The sequence below is a fragment of the Leucopleurus acutus genome (assembly GCF_964270905.1).
Source record: "Leucopleurus acutus genome assembly, chromosome: 7".
In the NCBI taxonomy this organism is placed as follows: Eukaryota; Metazoa; Chordata; class Mammalia; order Artiodactyla; family Delphinidae; genus Leucopleurus; species Leucopleurus acutus.
In genome coordinates, this window is record NC_139150.1 from 34,058,439 (window position 1) to 34,083,829 (window position 25,391).

At 40.3% G+C, this 25,391-nt stretch overlaps 1 protein-coding gene across 1 annotated transcript in view; it reads left to right on the forward strand.

Annotated features, from left to right (window-relative positions):
- Window positions 1-787: 787 nt before the first annotated feature.
- Window positions 788-25,391, forward strand: part of XPA (XPA, DNA damage recognition and repair factor) — a 35,686-nt gene continuing 11,082 nt past the window's right edge. Inside the window, exons 1-4 of the mRNA XM_082842529.1 lie at window positions 788-967; window positions 5,236-5,346; window positions 21,507-21,612; window positions 24,119-24,284. Coding sequence (XP_082698655.1) covers window positions 796-967; window positions 5,236-5,346; window positions 21,507-21,612; window positions 24,119-24,284 — 555 coding nt within the window. The 5' untranslated portion in view covers window positions 788-795. The remainder of the gene's footprint in view (window positions 968-5,235; window positions 5,347-21,506; window positions 21,613-24,118; window positions 24,285-25,391) is intronic.

Consider the following 25,391-nt stretch of genomic DNA (forward strand, 5'->3'; position numbering starts at 1 on the left):
CAGCCTTTGGAACCTGGTGCTGCATTTGCCTGATGTCACAGCAAGTGAGAGTTTAAACCCAGGCGCTCTCATTTCGAATCTAGGCCAGGTGTTGTAAGTAGTCAGACCAATCATCTATTGATCTCTCTTGATTGGCACTACTATTACTACTAGCTGCCATTTTATTATTTCATTTTACATTTTTTGGCTGTGCTGCTGGCATGCGGGATCTTAGTTCCCCAACCAGGTTTGGAACTTGCGCCCCCTGCATTGGAAGCACCGAGTCTTAACCTCTGGACTGCAAGGGAAGTCCTGCCATCATTTCTGAAAGCTTTTTATGTGCCAGGCATTGTGCTGAAAGGCTACATCCAATCTTCCCAACAACCATGGAAGTGGTTCCGTAATTATCCTCATTTTACTACTGAAGAAACTGAACTCAGGTTAAATAACTTGCTGAAGTCAGGCAGATGGCAAGTGTTAGAGATAGGATTTAACCCAAGTCTGACTCCAAAGTCCATATTCTGAACCACCAAGCGAAACTATTATTTTAAAGATGACCATCACCGATCTCTGCCAAGGCCCTCCCCCTGGGTTACAAGCCGGCCAATATTCCCCGCGGCGACGCGTGCGCAGACTTCGCCCGCCGCCCCTCCCTTTCCCACGTGCTTCTCAAATTGCGCAGGCGCTCTCCTTGTCGGAGGCTGAGCCGTGGAGCAGGCGCGGAGGCGGTGCCGGCGCCGGCGGGGCTTGGGCACGCTTCGGGTAGCCAATGCGCGTGCGCGGGGCTAGAGCTACAGTCCCTGGGGGAGCACGGAGATGGCGGCCGCCGGGGGAGATTCGTCTGAGCCGGCGGTTTCAGAACAGCCGGCGGAGCTGTCTGCCGCGGTGCGGGCGAGCATCGAGCGGAAGCGGCAGCGGGCGCTGATGCTGCGCCAGGCCCGGCTGGCGGCCCGGCCTTACCCAGCGACGGCGGCTGCGGCTACCGGAGGTTTGGGCCCGGGCGGCGTTTGCCCCTTCTCTTTCCTTGCGGACCGGGGGCAGCGTCTTGGGTGTGGCGTGCACTCCCTTAGCGTTTCCGCGCAGACCCTCCCGCAGTCCCAGGTGCGGGGGGGTGGGGGTGGGATCCGCTCAGCGGGCCTTGTCACAGTGGGCTGTCCGAGACCACAGGGCGACTCCTGACTCCCAGCCCTGGCCTTTCCTCTCTGCTCCTGGGCGGTCCTTAGCTTGGGAATGCAGCCGCCCTCGCCGTCAGGAAATGCCAGCCAGTGCCTCAGCTCTCCCTTTCCGCTCTCTTTCTGCAGCTTCCACCGGTCCCAGGGGTGGTTTTTGTGTAAAGTTTTTAGACCTTGTAACACATTTAACTAGTGGTCCTGCACCAGCTTCCCTCAGTCATCCATTTAACACAGGGTGATTGAGTGCATATTCCGTAACCGGCACAGTGCTTGCTCCGTGCTGGGAGCAAACAGACGTTAGCTGCTGCCTTCGTGGGGCTAACAGAGTGGCACCTGTTGTGCTTCACGTTTTTCAAATTGGCTGATTTGATTCTCACAGCTAACCTGTGAGAAAATAATTAGGACAGGGTTTGGTATCCTTGTTTTACTGAGGTGGTAACAGGATCAGAAAAGGAAAGGGGGTTAGCTCAGGTGCATCCCAGTAAGTGCAAAGGCTAATCAGGACTAGAACTCGGGTCATCTGACCCTGGGTTCGGGGCCTCTCCCTGCTCTCCAGCTGCCTCTGCTATACTAGGCATCTCTCTCACCCATAGGAAGAAAGGCTGTTATTCTTGTTTGGATTTCACCTTTCCCTTTTCTTAGGGCAGCCCTTGGCGGCTTATTTGTCTCTTTGCCTATCATGTATGTGTCTATCATGTAATTCTCCAGTGGGGTCAACTAATAATTTTCCTCAGCGAAATACAGTTTGGTTGACACGTGGTTCTTCAGGACCACCTCTATAATGTGAAGCACAGGTGTTCCTAAGCCTATATCCATACTGTGTGAGCAGTTGAGCACGGTCAGAGCTGTGTCATGCACTACCCTTTTTCATCAGCCAGAAGTAAGGAAGAGTGAAAAGAGCGAGCTGCGTGTCTTGATATTCATACTGACACTGAATCTGCAAATTGCAACCAGTTTTAATGGTTCTGGTCTCATCCTTTCTGCTTTATAGTGGTTTTCTTTTATTCCTTTCCCAACTTGAAGCATTCTAGGGTCAGGACAAAAAGTTGTCCATCTGCACTGATTAATTCATATTCATTATTCCATAAAGGTTTCTAGATCTGTACTAAAAGACCATGGAACACGGGTGCGAAATAGAGCATAAAGTGGTATTAAACTAAATGTCTGATAATGGAAAGCAAGGTAGCATGAATATTTTGTTAGATTTCTTAGGTATTTGCCAAAGAACTGAACTGTGTTACAGCATTGTATACAACCTGCTGTGCTTCAAGAGTTGGGTAGGTGCTGAGATTTTTAATCTTTGTAGTACTTTTATTTCAGTGTACTGTACAGTTTTCATTTTCTGTGTGTGCTATGACATGCCATGAAAAAACTGAGAAGAACTTGCGTAGAATGTGTTGCTAAGAGTAGTGCTAAGGGCCTGGGGAACAAACAAGGCATAGCAGTAGAGAGAAATTGGGCTTTGTTTTTGGCATGATTTACCATTGTTCAGGATCCTGCTCAGATTATGGTCTTGATTACTCCAGCTTCCCTTCTTAATTCTTACTGCACTCATGAATGATTATTCTAATCATTTGCTACACTATTCATGAAATCAAAAGCATATTCTGATACATTCATTGATTTCTATCCAGTCAGTAAATATTCGTGGAATGCTTAACTATTTTTCAGAATTACGGAGATAAAAGCACTCAGTCTAATGAAGGGGTGTAGAGAGATGGACAGACAATGTAGTAGAATATGAGAACTGCTGTTAACTGTATAAACAGGCTTATACTCTAATTCCTTTATTTAATAAATTGAGGCCAGAGAAGGGGAGTTTAGACTTAAGCAAGATAATACCTACTAAATTTGTCTTTAAAAATTAGTTATAACATTGATACATTAATGTAAAATGCACTCATCTGAATTTTACCTATGTGAATACTCATGTCAATACCACAGCAATCAATATACTGTACAGACACTTCCAGAACCTTAGAAGTTTCCCTAATGGCAGTTCTTAGTCAACCATTCACCCTCAGAAGTAACTATCATTCCGACCATTTGATTAGTACTGTCTGTTTTTGAACATCATATAAATGGAATCATACAGTAACTGGCTTCTTTTGCTCAACATAATACCTGAGAGATTCATCCGTGTTGTTGCATGTGTTGGTAGTTTGTTCATTTATATGTTCTGTAGTACTCTTTTAGGTTGTTATACCGTAGTTTTTCCATTTTCTTTCGATGGAAATTTGGGTTGTTTCCAGTTTGGGGCTGTTATGAGGAAAACATTTGTGAGCATTTTTGATATGTCTTATGGTAGACATATGCACTCATTTCTGTTGTGTACATGCCTAGAGATGGAATTCTGGGTTATAGGGGAGATGTATATTTTAACTTTAGCAGGCATTGCCGAACAATGATTATATGAATTTAAAATCTTACCAGCCGTGAGTGATAGTCCCAGGTGCTCCACACCCTCATCACCTGGTATTGTCAGTCTTCTTCATTTTGAGTATTCTGGTGGGAATGGTGATATTTCAGTATGGTTTTAATTTGTATTTTCCTAATTACTTATGATGATGAGACCTTTTTCATGTGGTTACTAGCTGTTTGCATATCTTCACTTGTGAAGTTTCTCTTCAGGTCTTTTCCCTTTTTTTAAGTTGGGCTATTTGTCTTTCACTGGTTTATAGGATTTCATTACGTATTCTGGATAAGTCTTTTGTCAGATATACATATTGCAAATAGCTTCTCCCGATTTGTATCTTGTCTTTTTACTCTCATAATGGTGTCTTTTGATGAATAGAGGTTCTTAGTTTGTTTTTTTTTTTTTTTTTGCGGTACGCGGGCCTCCCACTGTTGTGGCCTCTCCCGTTGCGGAGCACAGGCTCTGGATGCGCAGGCTCAGCAGCCATGGCTCACGGGCCCAGCCGCCCCACGGCATGTGGGATCTTCCCGGACCGGGGCACGAACCCTTGTCTCCTGCATCGGCAGGCGGACTCTCAACCACTGCGCCACCAGGGAAGCCCAGGTTCTTAGTTTTAATCAAGTTCAATTTGCAGTTTTTCTCTTACGGTTAATACGTTTGTGTCATGTTGAAGAAGTTTTTGGATACCTCAAGTTCATTGAGTTATTCTCCAATGTTCTCTTGTAGAAGCTTTATTGTTTTACCTTTTACCCTTTACATTCAAGACTATGATCCATTTAAAAATTGTTTTGTGTATATTGTATGAGGTAGAGTCAGAGTTCATTTATTGAAATAACCATCTTTTCCTCACTGTTTTGTAGTACCTTTGTCATAAATCCTAGCATCATTTATTGAAAATATTATCTTTTTCTCACTGAATTGTCTTGGAGCCTTTGCTGTAAGTTAAGTGACCAAATATGTGTAGGTCTATTTCAGGACTCTGTCTTCTACTATCAATACATTGGCCCCTTTGTTTTAGTACTATACTGTCATAATTACTGAAGCTTTGTAGTAAATCTTTAAATCTGGTAGTGTAAATCCTCCAGTTTTGTTCAGGATTATCTTGGCTATTGTGTGTTCTTTGTATTTACATATAAATGTTAGATCAGCTTGTCAGCTCCCATTGCTACTCCCCCTCCTGAGTGTGCCTCCGCACACATGCGCGCGCGCACGCACACACACACACACACACACACACACACACGCACGTGCGTTCCCACCCCCCCCCACCCCCGCCACTGCTGGGGTTTTGAATGGAATCACATTGAATCTTTAGGTAAATCTGGGGAGAATTGACTTAGATTTCTCTTAGTAGTGTTTTCAGTGTAGAGGTTTTACACACCTGTTCCTAGGTATTATTTCTTAATTCTAATTGTAGATTCTTTTGGATATTCTGTATACATAATCACATCATCTGTGAATACTGTTTTCTTTCCAGCCTTTATGCCTGTCTTGTTTTCTTGCCGTAGTACAGTGGCTGGGACCTTCATTATAATGTTGAATAGGAGTGGTATAGTGGACATCCTTGTCTTGTTTGATATATATTAAATTTTTAAAAGTTCCTGTTTATGCACAAGGGAACATAAGGGCTTACCTAGTTCATTTGTTGACCACTCTTACTTTTTGTAGGCATGGCTAATGTAAAAGCAGCCCCGAAGATAATTGACACAAGAGGAGGCTTCATTCTGGAAGAGGAGGAGGAAGAAGAACATACAACTGGAAAAGTTGTTCATCAACCAGGTAAAGTGTGTTTTCAGAAAATAGATACCTAGGTTGGTCATTTTGAGTAACATGCATAATTCTTTGCAAAGTGATGCTAGAAAATGCCACATTTAGTCTAGTCACTGAGCAGGTTGGCTTTATAAGAGTGATAAAATTTGGCAGTTTTGCTGGTAGATTAAAAATGAAACAGATTTGGCAGTGATTCATTTAACATGTCATTTGTGTACTTAGGGTTGATGCTCTCTGTTTTATAATAGGCAGGCTGATAGAATAAATACTTAGAAGTATCTTGATAGGCTGAAATGAGGGACTTGAATGCAAGAGATAAACTTTAGGTCTTTTCTTTATGTTTAGAGGAAAAAAGTGGTCTGTAAAGTACAAGATAGGTCTGGCATAAAAAGAATAATAAAATAGCTATTATGTAAGGTTAAAGTTTTGGTAAATCACATATATCTATATCCATCTATCCTCTGGATGAGGGTACTTTCACACTCTTTGAAAAAGATAGTTTTACTTGATCATAAGTTTGAAGCCAGTAGTGGAATATAACAGCTTAAAAAAGCTATTCCAGTTTTGGTTGTAGCATTAGAAGTGTTGTGTATTCATCAAGGTAGGTAATAATCCTGTTCTCTTCTGTGTGTATCTAAACTGTTGTTTTCAGAAGCTGACACCTGAAGGATTAAAATACTTATTTTCAGTTTGGGTGCTTTTTTTTTTTTTAATATCTTTATTGGAGTATAATTGTTTTACAATGGTGTGTTAGTTTCTGCTTTATAACAAAGTGAATCAGCTATATATATGCATATATCCCCATATCTCCTCCCTCTTGAATCTCCCTCCCACCCTCCCTATCCCACCCCTCTAGGTGGTCACAAAGCACTGAGCTGATCTCCCTGTGCTATGGGCTGCTTCCCACTAGCTATCTATTTTACATTTGGTAGTGTATACATGTCCATGCCACTCTCTCACTTCGTCCCAGCTTACCCATCTCCCTCCCCGTGTTCTCAAGTCCATTCTCTACGTCTGCGTCTCTATTCCTGTCCAGTCCTTAGGTTCTTCAGAACCTTTTTTTTTTTTTTAGATTCCATATATATGTGTTAGCATATGGTATTTGTTTTTCTCCTTCTGACTTACTTCACTCTGTATCACAGACTCTAGATCCATATACCTCACTACAAATAACTCAGTTTCGTTTCTTTTTATGACTGAGTAATATTCCACTGTATATATTGGGTGCCATATTTTATGAGGGCTATTGACAAGTGTATATGTCCAAAACAGGGTGGTCAAAATGGAAATATTGAAATTGGCATGTGAGGAACAGTTGTCAAAACTGGATACGTTTAACTTAGAAACACTGCAGCTGCCTGCAAATGCAAGAAGTATTCCTCTGTGGACGACAGATTATACTTACTGCGATTTGCTCTGAAGGGGAGAATTGGAACAGTGGATAACAGTTAACAGCGAGGGAGATTCCAACCCAGTATAATGAACTTGTACTTTGCACTAAATAGGGTGTTGGCACATACATCATGTGAGCCAAACCACGTGGAGTGCTGCCTCTAAATAGCAAAGCATTGGAGGGGTTCAGAGATTGAGAGACCACTTGAGCAGGATATTGTAGAAAAACCCTGTATCAGGAGGGAATGCCTTGAATTCAGTGACCTGTAAAGTCCTTATGATTCTATGGATATGAAGATTCACTGTAACTGTTTTTCTGTAGATTCCTGAATCCACCACGGGCTTATAAAGCCCTGTTCATTCAACAGGTCATGCAACAAACATTAATTGAGAACCTACTGTAGTGCCTTTGTGCTTGACTGAGGTATGTATGTGGCATGTGTCATATACTGTTATTGACGGTAGGGCTGCTGCTTGCAGTTAGCACTCTGGTAACGAATTTGTGCAGGTTAGTAAAGGTGTCTCTTATTCGCAAGCTGGCCCCATACAGGGAAGGCAGGGAGAGGCTCAAGAAAGAGTCAGAGCACTCCAGATTGGTAGGTGGCAGTTTTAATAAGCAAGGGAACTTTCTTACAAGGCTTGTCTTGGGTGGCTGTGAGTTGAGTAGATCTCCGCACCCGCTCGCCAAATCTTAAAGTATATGTAGAAGCTTTCACTGGGTTCAGTTCCATATTCAGTCCACATGGTCTCAACAACACCATACGCTCTCAACAACACCATATGCTCTCAAGGCTGTGTCCTTGAAACAGCTCCCACTGTGGGAACATGGGGCAGAATGTACATCCCAAGGAGAGAAGAAGAGAGAGTGAGGGGCCTCTGATTGCCCAGGTCCAGCTCACAGGTTAACCGGTGGTCACATCCTTGATTACGTCTTCCACAGTGTCATCTTTGGGAGAGAAAGTAGAAAAAGACCTTCTTTCTCTGGGCTGACTTAGCCTGGGCCAGGGCTCATGGCTTAAAAAGTGGTCATGGGCTGCATTTTGACACCTGTTTGCCCCCTTGGGCAGGTGCCTTTGCACAAGGAGCCTACTTTTAAGACTTTATGTGGTTGACCTCTATGGGTAGAAGAAAACAGGGAGAGTAATTAATATTTTCTATCACTTTTTTTTTTAGAGTCAGACACTAATTTCTGTACTTGGCAGAATTTCAGACAGTCACAATGATGAAAGGGCTTGAAAAGGAAAGGAAATGGGCTTCACTAGGTTTATAAAAGTTTGGATGTCTCCATACATACTGGAGAGGGGCCCCGTGGATTAGGACACTGCAAAGGGAGATCTCAGAAAGGGGGGTTGGGGTGGAGCTTCTGCAACTCTTGACTGAGGGAGCAATGGAACCTCTCCTTTGGTAAAAAGCTAGATGCCTATGGAGAAGAGGCTGGTTGCTTCTCTGTGCTTTTCTGCTTCCTAGGACTTTTTTTTTTTTTAATGTCTTAAGTTACTTAAAATTGGTGCAGCTTAAGAGCTCTTTCTTTTCTTTCTTTTTTTTTTAGTTATTTCTGAGATATACATTTTAAAGTAATAACTAGAATTATGACTTATAACATTATACCAGAACATATAAGATTTTTAGAAATTTCATGTAATGTCTGAAACATTTATATTAACATACTTCCATACAAATAACCCAAAGAAAGTTTAGTATTAGTTGTTTTTTTTGTTTGTTTGTTTTTTTATACTGCAGGTTCTTATTAGTCATCAATTTTATACACATCCGTGTATACATGTCAGTCCCAATCGCCCAGTTCATCACACCATTATCCCCACCCCACCGCGGTTTTCCCCCCTTGGTGTCCATACGTTTGTTCTCTACATCTGTATCTCAACTTCTGCCCTGCAGACCGGTTCATCTGTATCATTTTTCTAGGTTCCACATACATGCGTTAATATACGATATTTGTTTTTCTCTTTCTGACTTACTTCGCTCTGTATGACAGTCTCTAGATCCATCCACGTCTCAACAAATGACTCAATTTTGTTCCTTTTTATGGCTGAGTAATATTCCATTGTATATATGTACCACAACTTCTTTATCCATTCGTCTGTCGATGAGCATTTAGGTTGCTTCCATGACCTGGCTATTGTAAATAGTGCTGCAGTGAACATTGGGATGCATGTGTCTCTTTGAATTATGGTTTTCTCAGAGTATATGCCCAGTAGGGGGATTGCTGGGTTGTATGGTAGTTCTATTTTTAGTTTTTTAAGGAACCTCCATGCTGTTCTCCATAGTGGCTCTATCAATTTACATTCCCACCAACAGTGCAAGAGGGTTCCCTTTTCTCCATGCCCTCTCCAGCATTTGTTGTTTGTAGATTTTCTGATGATGCCCATTCTAACTGGTGTGAGATGATACCTCATTGTAGTTTTGATTTGCATTTCTCTAATAATTAGTGATGTTGAGCAGCTTTTCATGTGCGTCTTGGCCATCTGTATGTCTTCTTTGGAGAAATGTCTATTTAGGTCTTCTGCCCATTTATGGATTGGGTTTGTTTATTTAATATTGAGCTGCATGAGCTGTTTATATATTTTGGAGATTAATCCTTTGTCCGTTGATTTGTTTGCAAATATTTTCTGAGGGTTGTCTTTTGGTCTTGTTTATGGTTTCCTTTGCTGTGCAAAAGCTTTGAAGTTTCATTAGGCCCCATTTGTTTATTTTTGTTTTTATTTCCATTACTCTAGGAGGTGGATCAAAAAAGATCTTGCTGTGATTTATCTCAAAGAGTGTTCTTCCTATGTTTTCCTCTAAGAGTTTTATAGTGTCCGGTCTTACATATAGGTCTGGAATCCATTTTGAGTTTATTTTTGTGTATGGTGTTAGGGAATGTTCTAATTTCATTCTTTTACATGTAGCTGTCCAGTTTTCCCAGCACCACTTATTGAAGAGACTCTCTTTTCTCCATTATATATCTTTGCCTCCTTTGTTATAGATTAGTTGACCATAGGTGTGTGGGTTTATCTCTGGGCTTTCTGTCTTGTTCCATTGATCTGTGTTTCTGTTTTTGTGCCAGTACCGTATTGTCTTGATTACTGTAGCTTTGTAGTATAGTCTGAAGTTAGGGAGTCTGATTCCTTCAGCTCCGTTTTTTTCCCTCAAGTCTGCTTTGGCTATTCAGGGTTTTTTGTGTCTCCATACAAGTTTAAGATGATTTGTTCCAATTCCGTAAAAAAATGCCATTGGTAATTTTTTTTTTTTTTTTTTTTTTGTGGTACGCGGGCCTCTCACTGTTGTGGCCTCTCCCATTGCAGAGCACAGGCTCCGGATGCACAGGCTCAGTGGCCATGGCTCATGGGCCCAGCCGCTCCGCGGCACGTGGGATCCTCCGAGACTGGGGCATGAACCCCTGTCCCCTGCATCAGCAGGCGGACTCTCAACCACTACGCCACCAGGGAAGCCCGCCATTGGTAATTTGATAGGGATTGCATTGTATCTGTAGATTGCTTTGGGTAGTATAGTCATTTTCACAACATTGATTCTTCCAATCCAAGAACATGGTATATCTCTCCATCTGTTGTTATCATCTTTAACTTCTTTCATCAGTGTCTTATAGTTTTCTGCATACATGTCTTTTGTCTCCCTAGGTAGGTTTATTCCTAGGTATTTTATTCTTTTTGTTGCAATGGTAAATGGGAGTGTTTCCTTAATTTCTCTTTCAGATTTTTCATCATTAGTGTATAGGAATGCAAAGATTTCTGTGCATTAATTTTGTATCCTGCATCTTTACCTAATTTTGTATCCTGCAACTTTACCAAATTCATTGATTAGCTCTAGTAGTTTTCTGGTGGCATTTTTAGGATTCTCTATGTATAGTATCATGTCATCTGCAAACAGTGACAGTTTTACTTCTTTTCCAATTTGTATTTCTTTTTCTTCTCTGATTTCCGTGGCTAGGACTTCCAAAACTGTGTTGAGTAATAGTGGTGAGAGTGGACATCCTTGTCTCGTTCCTGATCTTAGAGGAAATGCTTTCAGTATTTCACCATTCAGAATGATGTTTGCTGTGGGTTTGTCGTATATGGCCTTTATTATGTTGAGTTAGTTTCCCTCTGTGCCCAGTTTCTGGAGAGTTTTTATCATAAATGGGTGTTGAATTTTGTCAAAAGCTTTTTCTGCATCTATTGAGATGATCGTGTGGTTTTTTTTCTTCAATTTGTTAATATGGTGTATCACATTGATTGATTGCGTATTTTGAAGAATACTTGCATCCCTGGGATAAATCCCACTTGATCGTGGTGTATGATCCTTTTAATGTGTTGTTGGATTCTGTTTGCTAGTATTTTGTTGAGGATTTGTGCATGTATATTTAGCAGTGGTATTGGTCTGTAATTTTTTTTTTTTGTAGTATCTTTGTCTGGTTTTGGTATCAGGGTGATGGTGGCCTCATAGAATGAATTTGGGAGTGTTCCTTCCTCTGCAATTTTTTGGAAGAGTTTGAGAAGGATGGGTGTTAGGTTAGCTCTTCTCTAAATGTTTGATAGAATTCATCTATGAAGCCATCTAGTCCTGGATTTTTGTTTGTTGGAAGTTTTTTAATCACAGTTTCAATTTCATTACTTGTGATTGGTCTGTTCATATTTTCTCTTTCTTCCTGGTTCAGTCTTGCAAGGTTATACCTTTCTAAGAATTTGTCCGTTTCTTCCAGGTTGTCCATTTTATTGGCATAGAGTTGTTTGTAGTAGTCTCTTAGGATGCTTTGTATTTATGCAGTGTCTGTTGTAACTTCTCCTTTTTTGTTTCTAATTTTATTGATTTGAGTCCTCTCCCTCTTGATGAGTCTGGCTAATGGTTTATCAATTTTGTTTATCTTCTCAAAGAACCAACTTTTAGTTTTGTTGATCTTTGCTATTGTTTTCTTTGTTTCTATTTCATTTATTTCTGCTCTGATCTTTATGATTTCTTTCCTTCTGCTAACTTTGGGTTTTGTTTGTTCTTCTTTCTCTAGTTCCTTTAGGTGTAAGGTTAGATTGTTTATATGACATATTTCTTGTTTCTTGAGGTAGGCTTGTATAGCTATAAACTTCCCTCTTAGAACTGCCTGTGCTGCATCCCATAGGTTTTGGATCATCGTGTTTTCATTGTCATTTGTCTCTAGATATTTTTTGATTTCCTCTTTGATTTCTTCAGTGATCTCTTGGTTATTTAGTAACGTATTGTTTAACCTCCATGTGTTTGTGTTTTTTATGTTTTTTTCCCTGTAATTCATTTCTAATCTCAGCGTTGTGGTCAGAAAAGATGCTTGATGTGATTTCAGTTTTCTTAAATTTACTGAGGCTTGATTTGTGACCCAAGATGTGACCTATCCTGGAGAATGTTCCGTGCGCACTCGAGAAGAAAGTGTAATCTGTTTTTGGATGGAATGTCTTATAAATATCAATTAAATCTATCTGGTCTGTTGTGTCATTTAAAGCTTCTGTTTCCTTATTTATTTTCTGTTTGGATGATCTGTCCATTGGTGTAAGTGAGGTGTTCAAGTCCCCCACTATTATTGTGTTAATGTTGATTTCCTCTTTTATAGCTGTTAGCAGTTGTCTTATGTATTGAGGTGCTCCTATGTTGGGTGCATATATATTTATAATTGTTATATCTTCTTCTTGGATTGATCCCTTGATCATTATGTAGTGTCCTTTCTTGTCTCTTGTAACATTCTTTATTTTAAAGTATTTTATCTGAGATGAGTATTGCTACTCCAGCTTTCTTTTTTTTTTTTTTTTTTGGCGGTACGCGGGCCTCTCACTGCTGTGGCCTCTCCCCCTGCGGAGCACAGGTTCCGGACACGCAGGCCCAGCGGCCATGGCCCACGCGCCCAGCCGCTCCGCGGCATATGGGATCCTCCCAGACTGGGGCATGAACCTGTGTCCCCTGCATTGGCAGGCGGACTCCCAACCACTGCGCCACCAGGGAAGCCCTCCAGCTTTCTTTTGATTTCCCTTTGCATGGAATATCTTTTTCCATCCCCCCCTTTAGTCTGTATGTGTGCCTAGGTCTGAAGTGGGTCTCTTGTAGATAGCGTATATATGGGTCTTGTTTTTGTATCCATTCAGCAAGCCTGTGTCTTTTGGCTGGAGCATTTAATCCATTCATGTTTAAGGTAATTATCGATATGTATGTTCCTATGACCATTTTCTTAATTGTTTTGGGTTTGTTTTTGTAGGTCCTTTTCTTCTCTTGTGTTTCCCACTTAGAGAAGTTCCTTTAGCATTTGTTGCAGAGCTGGTTTGGTGGTGCTGAATTCTTTTAGCTTTTGCTTGTCTGTAAAGCTTTTGATTTCTCCATCGAGTCTGAATGAGATCCTTGCCAGGTAGAGTAATCTTGGTTGTATGTTCTTCCCTTTCATCATTTTAAGTATATCATGCCACTCCCTTCTGGCTTGTAGAGTTTCTGCTGAGAAATCAGCTGTTAACCTTGTGGGAGTTCCCTTGTATGTTATTTGTCGTTTTTCCCTTGCTGCCTTCAGTAATTTTTCTTTGTCTTTAATTTTTGCCAATTTGATTACTATTTGTCTCGGCGTGTTTCTCCTTGGGTTTATCCTGTATGGGACTTGCTGCGCTTCCTCGACTTGGGTGGCTATTTCCTTTCCCATGTTAGGGAATTTTTCGACTATAATCTCTTCAAATATTTTCTCTGGTCCTTTCTCTTCTCTTTCTGAGACCCCTATAATATGAATGTTGTTGTGTTTAATGTTGTCCCAGAGGTCTCTTAGGCTGTCTTCATTTCTTTTCATTCTTTTTTCTTTATTCTGTTCTGCAGCAGTGAATTCCAGCATTCTGTCTTCCAGGTCACTTATCCGTTCTTCTGCCTCAGTTATTCTGCTATTGATTCCTTCTAGTGTAGTTTTCATTTCAGTTATTGTATTGTTCATCTCTGTTTGTTTGTTCTTTAATTCTTCTAGGTCTTTGTTAAACTTCTTGCATCTTCTCTATCTTTGCCTCCATTCTTTTTCCGAGATCCTGGATCATCTTCACTATCATTAATTCTGAATTCTTTTTCTGGAAGGTTGCCTATCTCCACTCATTTAGTTGTTTTTCTGGGGTTTTATCTTGTTCCTTCATCTGGTACATAGCCCTCTGCCTTTCATCTTGTCTATCTTTCTGTGAATGTGGTTTTTGATCCACAGGCTGCAGGATTGTAGTTCTTGCTTCTGCTGTCTGCCCTCTGGTGGATGAGGCTATCTAAGAGGCTTGTGCAAGCTTCCTGATGGGAGGGACTGGTGGTGGGTAGAGCTGACTGTTGCTCTGGTGGGCAGAGCTCAGTAAAACTTTAATCCACTTGACTGTTGATGGGTGGGGCTGGGTTCCCTCCCTGTTGGTTGTTTGTCCTGAGGCAACCCAACAGTGGAGCCTACCCAGGCTCTTTGGTGGGGCTAATGACAGACTCTGGGAGGGCTCACACCAAGGCATACTTCCCAGAACTTCTGCTGCCCGTGTCTTTGTCCCCACGGTGAGCCACAGCCACCCCCGCCTCTGCACGAGACCCTCCAACACTAGCAGGTAGGTCTGGTTCAATCTCCTATGGGGTCACTGCTCCTTCCCCTGGGTCCTGATGTGCACACTACTTTGTGTGTGCCCTCCAAGAGTGGAGTCTCTGTTTCTCCCAGTCCTGTTGAAGTCATGCAGTCAATTCCCACTAGGCTTCAAAGTCTGATTCTGTAGGAGTTCCTCCTCCTGTTGCTGGACCCCCAGGTTGGGAAGCCTGACTTGGGGCTCAGAACCTTCACTCCAGTGGGTAGACTTCGGTGGTATAAGTGTTCTCCAGTCTGTGAGTCACCCACCCAGCGGTTATAGAATTTGATTTTACTGTGATTGTGCCCCTTCTACTGTCTCATTGTGGCTTCTTCTTTGTCTTTGGATGTGGGGTATCTTTTTTGGTGAGTTCTAGTGTCTTCCTGTCGATGATTGTCCAGCAGTTAGTTGTGATTCTGGTGTTTTCGCCAGAGGGAGTGAGAGCACGTCCTTCTACTTCGCCATCTTGGTTCCTCCTCTGTTTTCTTCCTTCCTTCCTCCCCTCCCCTCCCCTCCCCTCCCCTTCTTTCTCTGTGTTGGGATTTAGTTGCGGCATGCGGGATCTTTTGTTGCGGTTCACAGGCTCTTCGTTGCAGCACTCAGGCTTCTCTCTGGTTGGGGCTTGGGGGTTTTCTCTCTCTAGTTGTGGTGTGCAGGCTCCAGGGTGCGTGGGCTCTGTAGTTTGCAGCACGCCGGCTCTCTTGTTGAGGCTCGCAAGGTCAAGCTCAATAGTTGTGGCACGCAGGCTTAGTTGCCCCCACGGCATGTGGGATCTTGGTTCCTTGACCAGGGATCAAACCCATGTCCCCTGCATTGGAAGGCGGATTCTTTACCAGACCACCAGGGAAGTCCCTCTGCTTCCCAGGATTCTTATGACTGGGTACTCTATCTTTGCTGAGGGCGGTGTCCCTTGAACCCTTTGCAGCACACGCCCACCAAGGATTTCTTTGTTAATTTTAAAGACAGTCTATTTTTGTAGCATAGCTGAGAAAAATCAAAATAATTTATTTGGGTCATTAAGCTTTGCTGCCTATAAAACAGAGCCTATCAGATGCTTTTAGAATCTAGAACAGGGTTCTTCAGTATCACCAGCAAGGCTTTATTAAAACACAGGTTATGGGGCCCCATCCCTAGGGCTTCTTCTGATTTGGTAGGTCTTAGGTAGGGACTGTGAATTTGTTTCTAACAAGTTCCTGGGTGATGCTGATCCTGCTGGCCCAGGGGCCACACTTTGACAACCTCTAGTCTAGAATTAAACCCACTGTGTACTCTAAGACTGCAGGGGAATGCAACCATGTGGAGAGAATAGTGTGTAACAATGAGGTCAGTCACTGTTCATACTGTCTTTTTAAAAAATTATTTTTAAAAATTGTGATAAAATATATATAACATAAAATTTACAATTGTAACCTTTTCTTTTTTGGGGGTACGCGGGCCTCTCACTGTTGTGGCCTCTCTCATTGTGGAGCACAGGCTCCAGACACGCAGCCTCAGCGGCCATGGCTCACTGGCCTAGCTGCTCCGCGGCATGTGAGATCTTCCCGGACTGGGGCACGAACCTGTGTCTCCTGCATCGGCAGGCGGACTCTCAACCACTGCACCACCAGGGAAGCCCTACAGTTGTAACCTTTTAAAGCATATGTTTAGTATGTTTAGTGGCATTAAGTACTATACCTTTACGTTGTTTTGTAACAGTCACCACCATCCATCTCCAGAGTTTTTTCATCATCCCAAAATTGAAACGGTCCCATTAAACAGCAACTTCCTGTACAAACATTTTGATGTATTATCTTTGAGACTGTTTTTGATATGTGAATGAGAATGTAATATTTTTCTTTTATAAAAATGTCGTTAAGAGCATTTCCCCATTTCTTTTTTTAAAATTAATTAATTACTTAATTTTTGGCTGTGTTGGGTCTTCGTTTCTGTGCGAGGGCTTTCTCCAGTTGTGGCGAGCGGGGGCCACTCTTCATCGCGGTGCGCGGGCCTCTCACTCTCACGGCTTCTCGTTGCGGAGCACAGGCTCCAGACGCTCAGGCTCAGTAGTTGTGGCTCATGCGCCCAGTTGCTCCACGGCATGTGGGATCCTCCCAGACCAGGGCTCGAACCTGTGTCCCCTGCATTGGCAGGCAGACTTTCAACCACTGCGCCACCAGGGAAGCCCTCCCCATTTCTTAAATATTCTTTCAGAACTTTCTTTTTAATGGCTACGTAATACTCCTTTTGATGGCTGCACCATGGTTCATTTAAATGCAGCTCTTTTGTTTATTTCTTTTCTCTATTCTAATAATTATTACTGCAGTGAATATATTTGGAGGTAAACTTTTGTCCAGCGCTCTGATTCATAGCAGTAGGGTAACTGACCCAAAAGTATGTATATTTCTGGTAAAGTTTACATACTTAAAAAAAGTTAAATTAACATTGCTAGAAGGAGTAAACAACCTAAAAGCAAATAAACAAATGGACATATTTTTCCAAATGAAATAACATGATCATGTTGAAGAGGGGGAGGACAGAAAGAACTAGTCCAAATGATTTATGAGGACAGTATTTGACAGTATATCCTTAATTTGAGGTGGGTGGTGTAAGGGGAAAACCACAAAATTCCTGAACTCATTTTATAGAGTGGTATGAGTGAAGAAATTTTGAAACTAGTTTAGATGTATTATTGGCTCATGCAGATGAATGTATTTCTTGATGTTGTTGGGAGCCAAGGTTCTCATTGTAGAAGAAAGGACATACAAATATGGAATGGGAGAAGGCAAGAAAGAACCCTGTGGGGATGGATTAGAATTGCCAGTATCAGTGTGAACTCATGATTTCTAAAACATGTATATGTGTATGCATGTAGAAGTGTATATGTAAACTAAAAAATGAATTCAGCAAAGTTGCAGGAAACAAAATCAATATATAGAAATCTGTTGCATTTTTGTACACCACTAGTGAACTATCAGAAAGAGAAATTAAGAAAACAGTCCTGTTTACAGTTGCCCATTTATCAGAAAGAATAAAATACCTAGGAATAAATTTAACCAAGGAGGTAAAATACTTGTACACTGAAAACTATAAGACATGAATGAAAGAAATAGAAGACACAAATAAATAGAAAAACATTCTGTGCTCCTGGGTTGGAAGAACTAATATTCTTAAAATGTCCATAGTACCTAAAGCAATCTATAGAATCAGTGCAGTCCCTATCAAAATTCCAATGGCAATTTCCCACAGAAATAGAACAAACAATCCTAAAATTCACATGGAACCATGAAAAACCCTGAATGGCCAGAGCAATCTTGAGAAAAAAGAACAGAGCTGGAGACCTCATGCTCCCTGATTTCAAATTATATTTCAAAGCCATTGTAATGAAAACAGTATGGTATTGGCATAAAAACAGACACATAGATCAATGGAACAGAAGAGAGAGCCCAGAAATATACCTACACATATGGTCAATTAATTTATGACAGAGGAGCCAAGAATATACAAGGGGAAAGGACAGTTTTTTCAATAAAAGGTGTTGGGAGAACTGGACAGTCACCTGCAAAAGATTGAAACTGGGCCACTGTCTTACCTCATACACACAGAATAATTCAAAATGGATTAAAGATTTAAGTGTAAGACAAACTCTAATACTCTTAGAAGAAAACTGATGGGGACTTCCCTGGTGGCGCAGTGGTTAAGAGTCTGTGCTCCCAATGCATGGGGCCCAGGTATGAACCCTGGTCTGGGAACTAGATCCCACATGCATGCCACAACTAAGAGTTTGCATGCTGCAACTAAGGAGCTTGGACCCGTAACTAAGGAGCCTGTGAGCTGCAACTAAGACCCAATGCGACCAAATAAATAAAAAACAAACAAAAAAGAAAATAGATGAAAAGCTCCTTGACATTGGTCTTGGCAATGATATTTTTGGATATGATACCAAAAGCAGAGGCAACAAAAGCAAAACTGTTAAACAAGTGGGACTACATCAAACTAAAAAGCTTCTGCACAGCAAAGCAAACCTTTGAAAAGCCCACCAACTGAAAGGGGGAAAATATTTGCAAATCATACATCTGATGAGGGGTTAGTATCCAAAATACATAAAGGACTCCTACAACTCAATAGCAAAATACCAAACAATCCGATTAAAAAATGGGCAGATCTGAATAGACATTTTTCCAAAGAAGACGTACAGACGGCCAGTACGTACATGGAAGGATGCTCAACATCACTAATCATCAGGGAAATGCAAATCAAACAACGGTGAGCTATCACCTCACACCTGTTAGAATGGTGGTTATCAAAGAGACAAAAAATAAGTGTTGGTGAGCATGTGGATAAAAGGAACCCTTGTAAATATAAATCAGTGCAACTACTATGGAAAACAGTATGCAAGTGCCTCAAAAAATTAGAACTACCATATAATCCGGCAATCCCACTTCTGGGTATTTATCCAAAGAAAATGTAAACAGTAACTCGAAAATATACATGGCACCCGCATGTTCATTGCAGCATTATTTACAATAACTAGATGTGGAAACAATCTAAGTGTCCATCGATGGATGAATGGATAAAGAAAGTGTGATGTGTGTGTGTGTGTGTGTGTGTGTGTGTGTGTATATATACATACAGTGGAATATTATTCTGCCATAAGAAAGAATGAAATCTTGCCATTTATGACAACATGGATGGGCCTTGAGGGCATTATGCTAAGTGAAGTAAGTCAGAGAAAGTTAAATACCATATGATCTCACTTATATGTGGAATCTAAAAACAACCCCCACCCCGAACTCATAGATACAGAGAACAGATTGATGATTGCCAGAGGGGGGAGGAGGAGGGAGGTAGGTGAAATGTTTGAAGTGGGTCAAAAGGTACAAACTTCCAGTTAGTCATGGGAAAGTAATGTACAGCATGGTAACAGTAATACTGTATTACATATTTGAAAGTTGCTAAGAGACTAGATCTTAAAAATTCTTACGATAAGAAATGTAACCGTATGGTGACGAATGTTAACTAGACTTACTGTGGTGATCATTATGTAATGTATACAATTGTTGACTCATTATGTCGTACACCTGAAACTAATATAATGTTATGTCAGTTATATCTCAACAAAAAAAGTGTACAGTACATGTATGAGTATTTGTGTCTATATATACGTATATTTCCCAGCCCTGTTCACAGAAATGGCCGTGAAGCAGAGGTAGCCCAGTAGCAATGAGCACAGCTGGTGTCCAGATCCTGGATGCTGATACTGTTCTCCACTAAAAGGAACCAGGGCCCTTCAGAGAAATAGCTGATTCCAGGGTTGGGGCAGGATGGCTACAAGATGAGCTTGGGACATTTTGTAATGCCAGAAAATATGTAAGTGTTCAGAAAGTGATAGAAGCATGTTACAGAGGCATAAGTGTCAGCTTGAAGGGGCTTCCACTGGCCAAATTTCAGACAATTTGAATGCTAAAATAATGAAGGACACCATTGAAATAATAGGAATCCATGAGTCTATGTGGATAATAAATGTGTTAGTGAATGAAGGACTGAATGGGGGAGGGGAAGGCTCTTGATTACAGTAGACTGGCAATTTCCAAATGGTAAATGTAAAGGGAGTGATGGAGTTGAAAAATCATCCTTATGTATATTTAAAAATTTCCATTATAAGGCATTTTTAAAATTAGGAAAATGTATGCACATTTTATGGCTTTTGATTAATAATACTGTGCAGTAGCCTCCTAATTGGTATTTCTGACTGTGATTTCTCTCTATCCAAACACATTCCAGTAACCAGTTTTTTGAAGATACCACTTCGACTATATTTTCAGTTTTTCCTTTTGTCCATAGCTATGCCCCTGTAATATTTTAGAAAGAAGAGTGATTTTTTTTGTTAGAGTTTAGAGATTAGTAATATTGAGGAGTGCTAGAATACTGACTGACCTTCTTGTGTTGGAAGTAGGTAAGGGAAGGCAGTGATAGGAATACGTTGAACAAATCATGAACAAATGGCAACTCCATTTTTCTTCCTGCTGGGACTTGTGGCAGTTCTCAGAGTTGGGGCTTGGCAGTAGCAATCATCCTAAAGACTTAGGAGTAAAACCTTCAGACTTGCTGGAAAAAAAATTCTGTAGGATAAAGATTCTTAGCTAGGTATTTGAAATCTTTAAAAAAAAAAAAAAAAGAATCTGGCCTTACTCTGCCTAGAGTAGTTTCTGTGCTGGGTATTGAGGATATATAGCTAAACTAAATACAATCTCTGCCTTCAAGAGATTTCCAATCTAGTGGTTGAGACAGATGAAGAGGAAGCTGTTTACTCTGTTGTTGGGGGTGAGGGAGAGAAAAAGTTTCCCATTTGAAAGTGAATTCTGTGTTGCCTCTGTTTTCTGTGTTATATGTTGGTGCCCATCTCCCTTATCTGTAAGCAGCTCCCCCACCTCCCTCCGGCCTTGAGACTAATCTTTGTACTCTCAACAGTACTGTGGTAGGCCAAGTAATGGCCCCCAAAGATGTCCACATCCTAACCATCCCGGAACCTATGCATTTATTACCTTGCAGAGCCAAAGGGACTTTGCAGATATGATTAAGGTTAAAGACTTTGAGATGGGGAGATTATTCTGGGTTATCCAGCTGGGCCCAGTGTAATCACAAGGATCCTTAAGAGTAGAAGAGAGGCAGGAGAGAGGCAGGGGTAGGTGTGATTATGGAAGAAGCCATAGTGATGTAAGAAGCTGCAGTTGCTGGCTCCAGCTTACATCCCTGGAGAAAGGGAGTCATGAGTCCAGGAATGCAGGTGGCTTCTAGAAGCTGGTAATAGGTTGTCCCTCAAAACCTCCAGAAAGGAGTGCAACCCTGCCATCACCTTGACTTTAGCCCACTGTGACCTGTGTCAGACATATAAACTACAGATCTGTGAGAAAATAAATTTGTGTTATTTTAGCCACTAAATTTGTGGTAATTTGTTATATCAGCAATACAAAAGTAATACAAGTACCTTCCATGTTGTTTGAGTTCAAAAATACTGGGTGAGTCCATAATTTTTTCCTTTATGTTATTTCCTTTTTTTTTCTTTTTTCCTTAAAAAAATTTTTTTTAGATAAATGTAAGATTACTTAATCAAGGTTTTATGTTGTCTTTTACGTAAATATGTTTGTATCAGGCATAAAATACATGCTGGTAAGCTAATAAAATAGAGGAGGCTCTATTCTAATCACAAAAAAAGGCAACTTAGAGAATTAATCTTCCTTTCTTTAGGACCTGTAATGGAATTTGATTATGTTATATGTGAAGAATGTGGTAAAGAATTTATGGATTCTTACCTAATGAACCACTTTGATTTGGCAACTTGTGATAACTGCAGGTACTTATTTTTATTTCAGAGCATGTTCTAAATTACTAAAATTTAATGTTTGCTTGTAGGTTTAGGGCAAAACAATAATTAGATCCATTTGGATTTAATATTTTCTTCATAAATATGTTTTTTGTTTTGGGAGTTTCCTAAAATTTCTGTATTTTCCATTTTGCTAAAGAATTACAGGAAGACTATGCTTATCAACGTTACGCCACATAAATAGGAAGGATGTCCCTGGTTCTGCCATAGATATGTCCTTTTCCTTTCTGCTGGGGGGTTGGGGGGGCGTTAACCATCTCTCAGTAGCAGGTTCCTAACCCTTCTCTCCCCCCAGACCCTAAGGATCCCTTTGTTTCTTTCTTTCTTTGACTAGTGTGTGTTGATACCTTGGTCAGAGGACTGGCACCTTCAATGAGAGGAGGGAAGTATAACGCCTCCAGCTACCCTTCTGGTACCCAGAACACCTCTTTCCATTCATTTTCTACTCTCCTGAATTGGCAGGGCAGAGATTAAATGAGGAAAAATCACATTCTTCTGTCATTCTTTTTCTTCTCCTAGCCTTTATCTCTTTTTGTATCATCACGGAATATTACTCACTCCACTTGGTTCTCCTGTCCCTACTGGTTATCTCAGCCAAGTCCTGTGTTGGTGTCTTTCACACCTAAAGATCCCACCTTGGATTCTTACTTAGCCCTCTTATCTGTTCCCTGTCCCCACTTCTTGTACTTACAGTCCCAGATCAACTGCTCACACGCCTGGTGGACCTGCCTTTTCAGAGTCCCTGCTGCAGACATCTAGAGCCATCACCACTGACTTGTTGCTAAGTAGATCCCTAGAAGATAGAACGGGAGATGTTTCTGGTCTCATGATCAGATCTGTGATGGGAAATGTTCTGGTACCCACTGGAATTATTAACTCTATTCCCAGTGATGTAACAGTATCATTAATGCACACAGTGGTTAAGGCCCACAGTGTTATCACTCTCCTTAAAGTACAGATAATGTTCAGGAACTAAATTACCACATATAACCTTACTTCCATGAGAAAATGGAAGCAACCTAATTATCAATTTAAAGAAAGTTATGTAAACATAATTAGGAATACAGCCCTCCATTCTATTTGTTTTTTCCAACATCTTTGACGATTATAGATTAGTACAATGTACTTTACCTGTCCCCTCCTTTGGTGTATACTTCCAAATTATTTAGTCTTCTTAAAGTTATTCCCAATTATAACTCCTCTCCCCCTCCCCCACCGCCTGTTCTATACCTCCTCCTAAGTGTTCACCACTTCAGTAAAGGCCAACTTCATTCACTGGCTGTTTCTCTATCCCATGTTTAATTCCAAATCCATTTGGGTCTATATTTAAACCATGTCCTGAATCCATCCATTTCTCATCCTCTGTACTATTACTGCCTTAGACTGGGCCCCTATCAGTTCTTGCCTGGACCACTGCAGTAGTACTCTTGTAACTGGCCTCTTCCCCCACTTTTGCACGGTTAGTCTCTTCTCCATATAGCATTTTACTCAAAACTCTTTAATGGTTTCTAATCCATTTAGAATAAAATTGTCTTCACCATTTCTTACAAGACCCTTGCCTGTCTCTGACTTTATTTTCCACACTCCTCACCATCACTTACTTTAAGCTTTCTGGTCACACTGGCTCGCTTGTTGTGAACTCCCATTTGCAAAGCACACTCCTGTCCTAGAGTCTTTGCACTTTCTCTTCTTTCTGCTATGAATGTTCTTTCTCTAGCTATTCAGAATGTTTTCTGACTTCTAAAGGGCCCTGCTCAAATGTTTCTTCATCAGTGGCATTCTCGCGATTTCCCAATCTCTCTGAAAATTTCTGTTCCTTTACCATGCTTTGTATTCCTTTATAGCACTTTTATCAATCATCACGTTTGCTTATTGACTGTCTTCTCCTAACTAGAATGTAAGCTTCCTGAAAACAAGGCTTTGTTTTATTCTTTGCTGTATTCCTAGTACCTTGAACAGTACGTAGCATGTAGATGGAGAACAAATGAATGAGAAGAGCTATGTAATTGACTATGTCTTCATTTTTACCTGGGCTTTGAAAAAGCTCAGAGCCAACTGGAAACTCAGCTGTGCTTGGTGCCTTTGGACCTTGCATGTTTATATTCCTTATATCCTGCCTCTCCTGACTTTAAGCCTTATATTTTCTTACTTATTGAGTCTTAGTTCTCATTTATATTTGCTGTGTTCATGTAAGTTATTTCAAATACTTTGTGGAAAAGAGGGACTTAGTAAAAAGAAATTCTTAACATGCTAAATAACATGGATCTGCTGCTAATATAAATAGCTTCTCAGAATTAGTAAAAGAAAGTATTTTTCTGTTGGAATTCTTATGCTGCTAATTTGACCATGAGAGTTTCAGGAAAAAGTATTTTATATGTTTCTTTTGGCATGTATGCCCCTAGGTTTGGGGACTGTTTGAAAAATCTTAATTTATTTAAAACAACTACTTTATATAATGGACTTAATCTGTTTTCAGAGATGCTGATGATAAACACAAGCTTATAACTAAAACAGAAGCAAAACAAGAATACCTTCTGAAAGATTGTGATTTAGAAAAAAGAGAACCAGCTCTTAAATTTATTGTGAAGAAGAATCCTCATCATGCACAATGGGGTGATATGAAACTCTACTTAAAATTACAGGTCTCTAATAAGTTATATTCAGTCATTGTAAACCCTGGGTCGAGTGAAGTTTTAACAATGAACTAGTTATAATTAGTTTTTACTTACAGAAAGTTAAAAAGATCCTTTTCATTTTATTGTTTTACATGAGCCATAGTCGTACATAATGACATTTAATAACATGTTTACTTATTTTGCTTTTTGATGTGGCACTTTGAAGCAAATATATTACTACTGGGTGATGTTAGGAGTACAATTTGGAAACAAAAATGCTTGAAATGGGAGTCAGCCCTTGCCCACCTACCCCCCAAATAAAATCATAAAAAAATTTGGGAATTTCACAGATGCCCAGAATCTAACTCCAGCTTCCTGTATCTACCCAAGAATGGTACAAATATCATAATATTCTTTTTTTGTGCCATTATATAAAAAATATTGGGAGGCATTGCTTTAGAGCACAGTTTGATTGGAATATACTAGAAGATCCTAGTATCTTCTAATAAAGAAACCACATTGTAAACGCAGACATATATTGAATTTTCACTAAACATAATACACTGTTGATTAAAAGATTCACCATAATTTTATGTACTATTAAAAATGAAAAAATGCTAATTAAACTGACCCAGTGCTGCCTTATCACTTGGGGCTTTTATTTTATTGAAATAGTGCCATTAGACTCACTATAGTTTTTTTTTTGCTATAAATCATGCTTGTGTGTACATAACAAGGAAAATGCAAGTACCACAGATTTATTAAGGTATTCCTAAACTTCCTTACATTCAGAGTCCAATTCTTCTGAACCACTTCTTGACTCAGAGTTGTTAAAGTACCATTAAGTTACATTAGTGATGCAGCATTTTCAGGGATGTCAAATTGTGGAAAGTGTGATGTTTTAGAATTTATGAAATAACAGTATATTACTTTATGTTAAGAAATTTCAGTTTGGCTTTATTGATTGATATTTTGGTCCCTGTAACATATTGTGAGAGATATCCCGAGCATAATTCTCAGTGTGTATATTATTTCCCTACATGTAAATAAATATTATAAAGAGTACATATATATATATATATATATATATATATATATTCCAAGGTTTTTAAACTAGAATAAAGACTTGTTAGG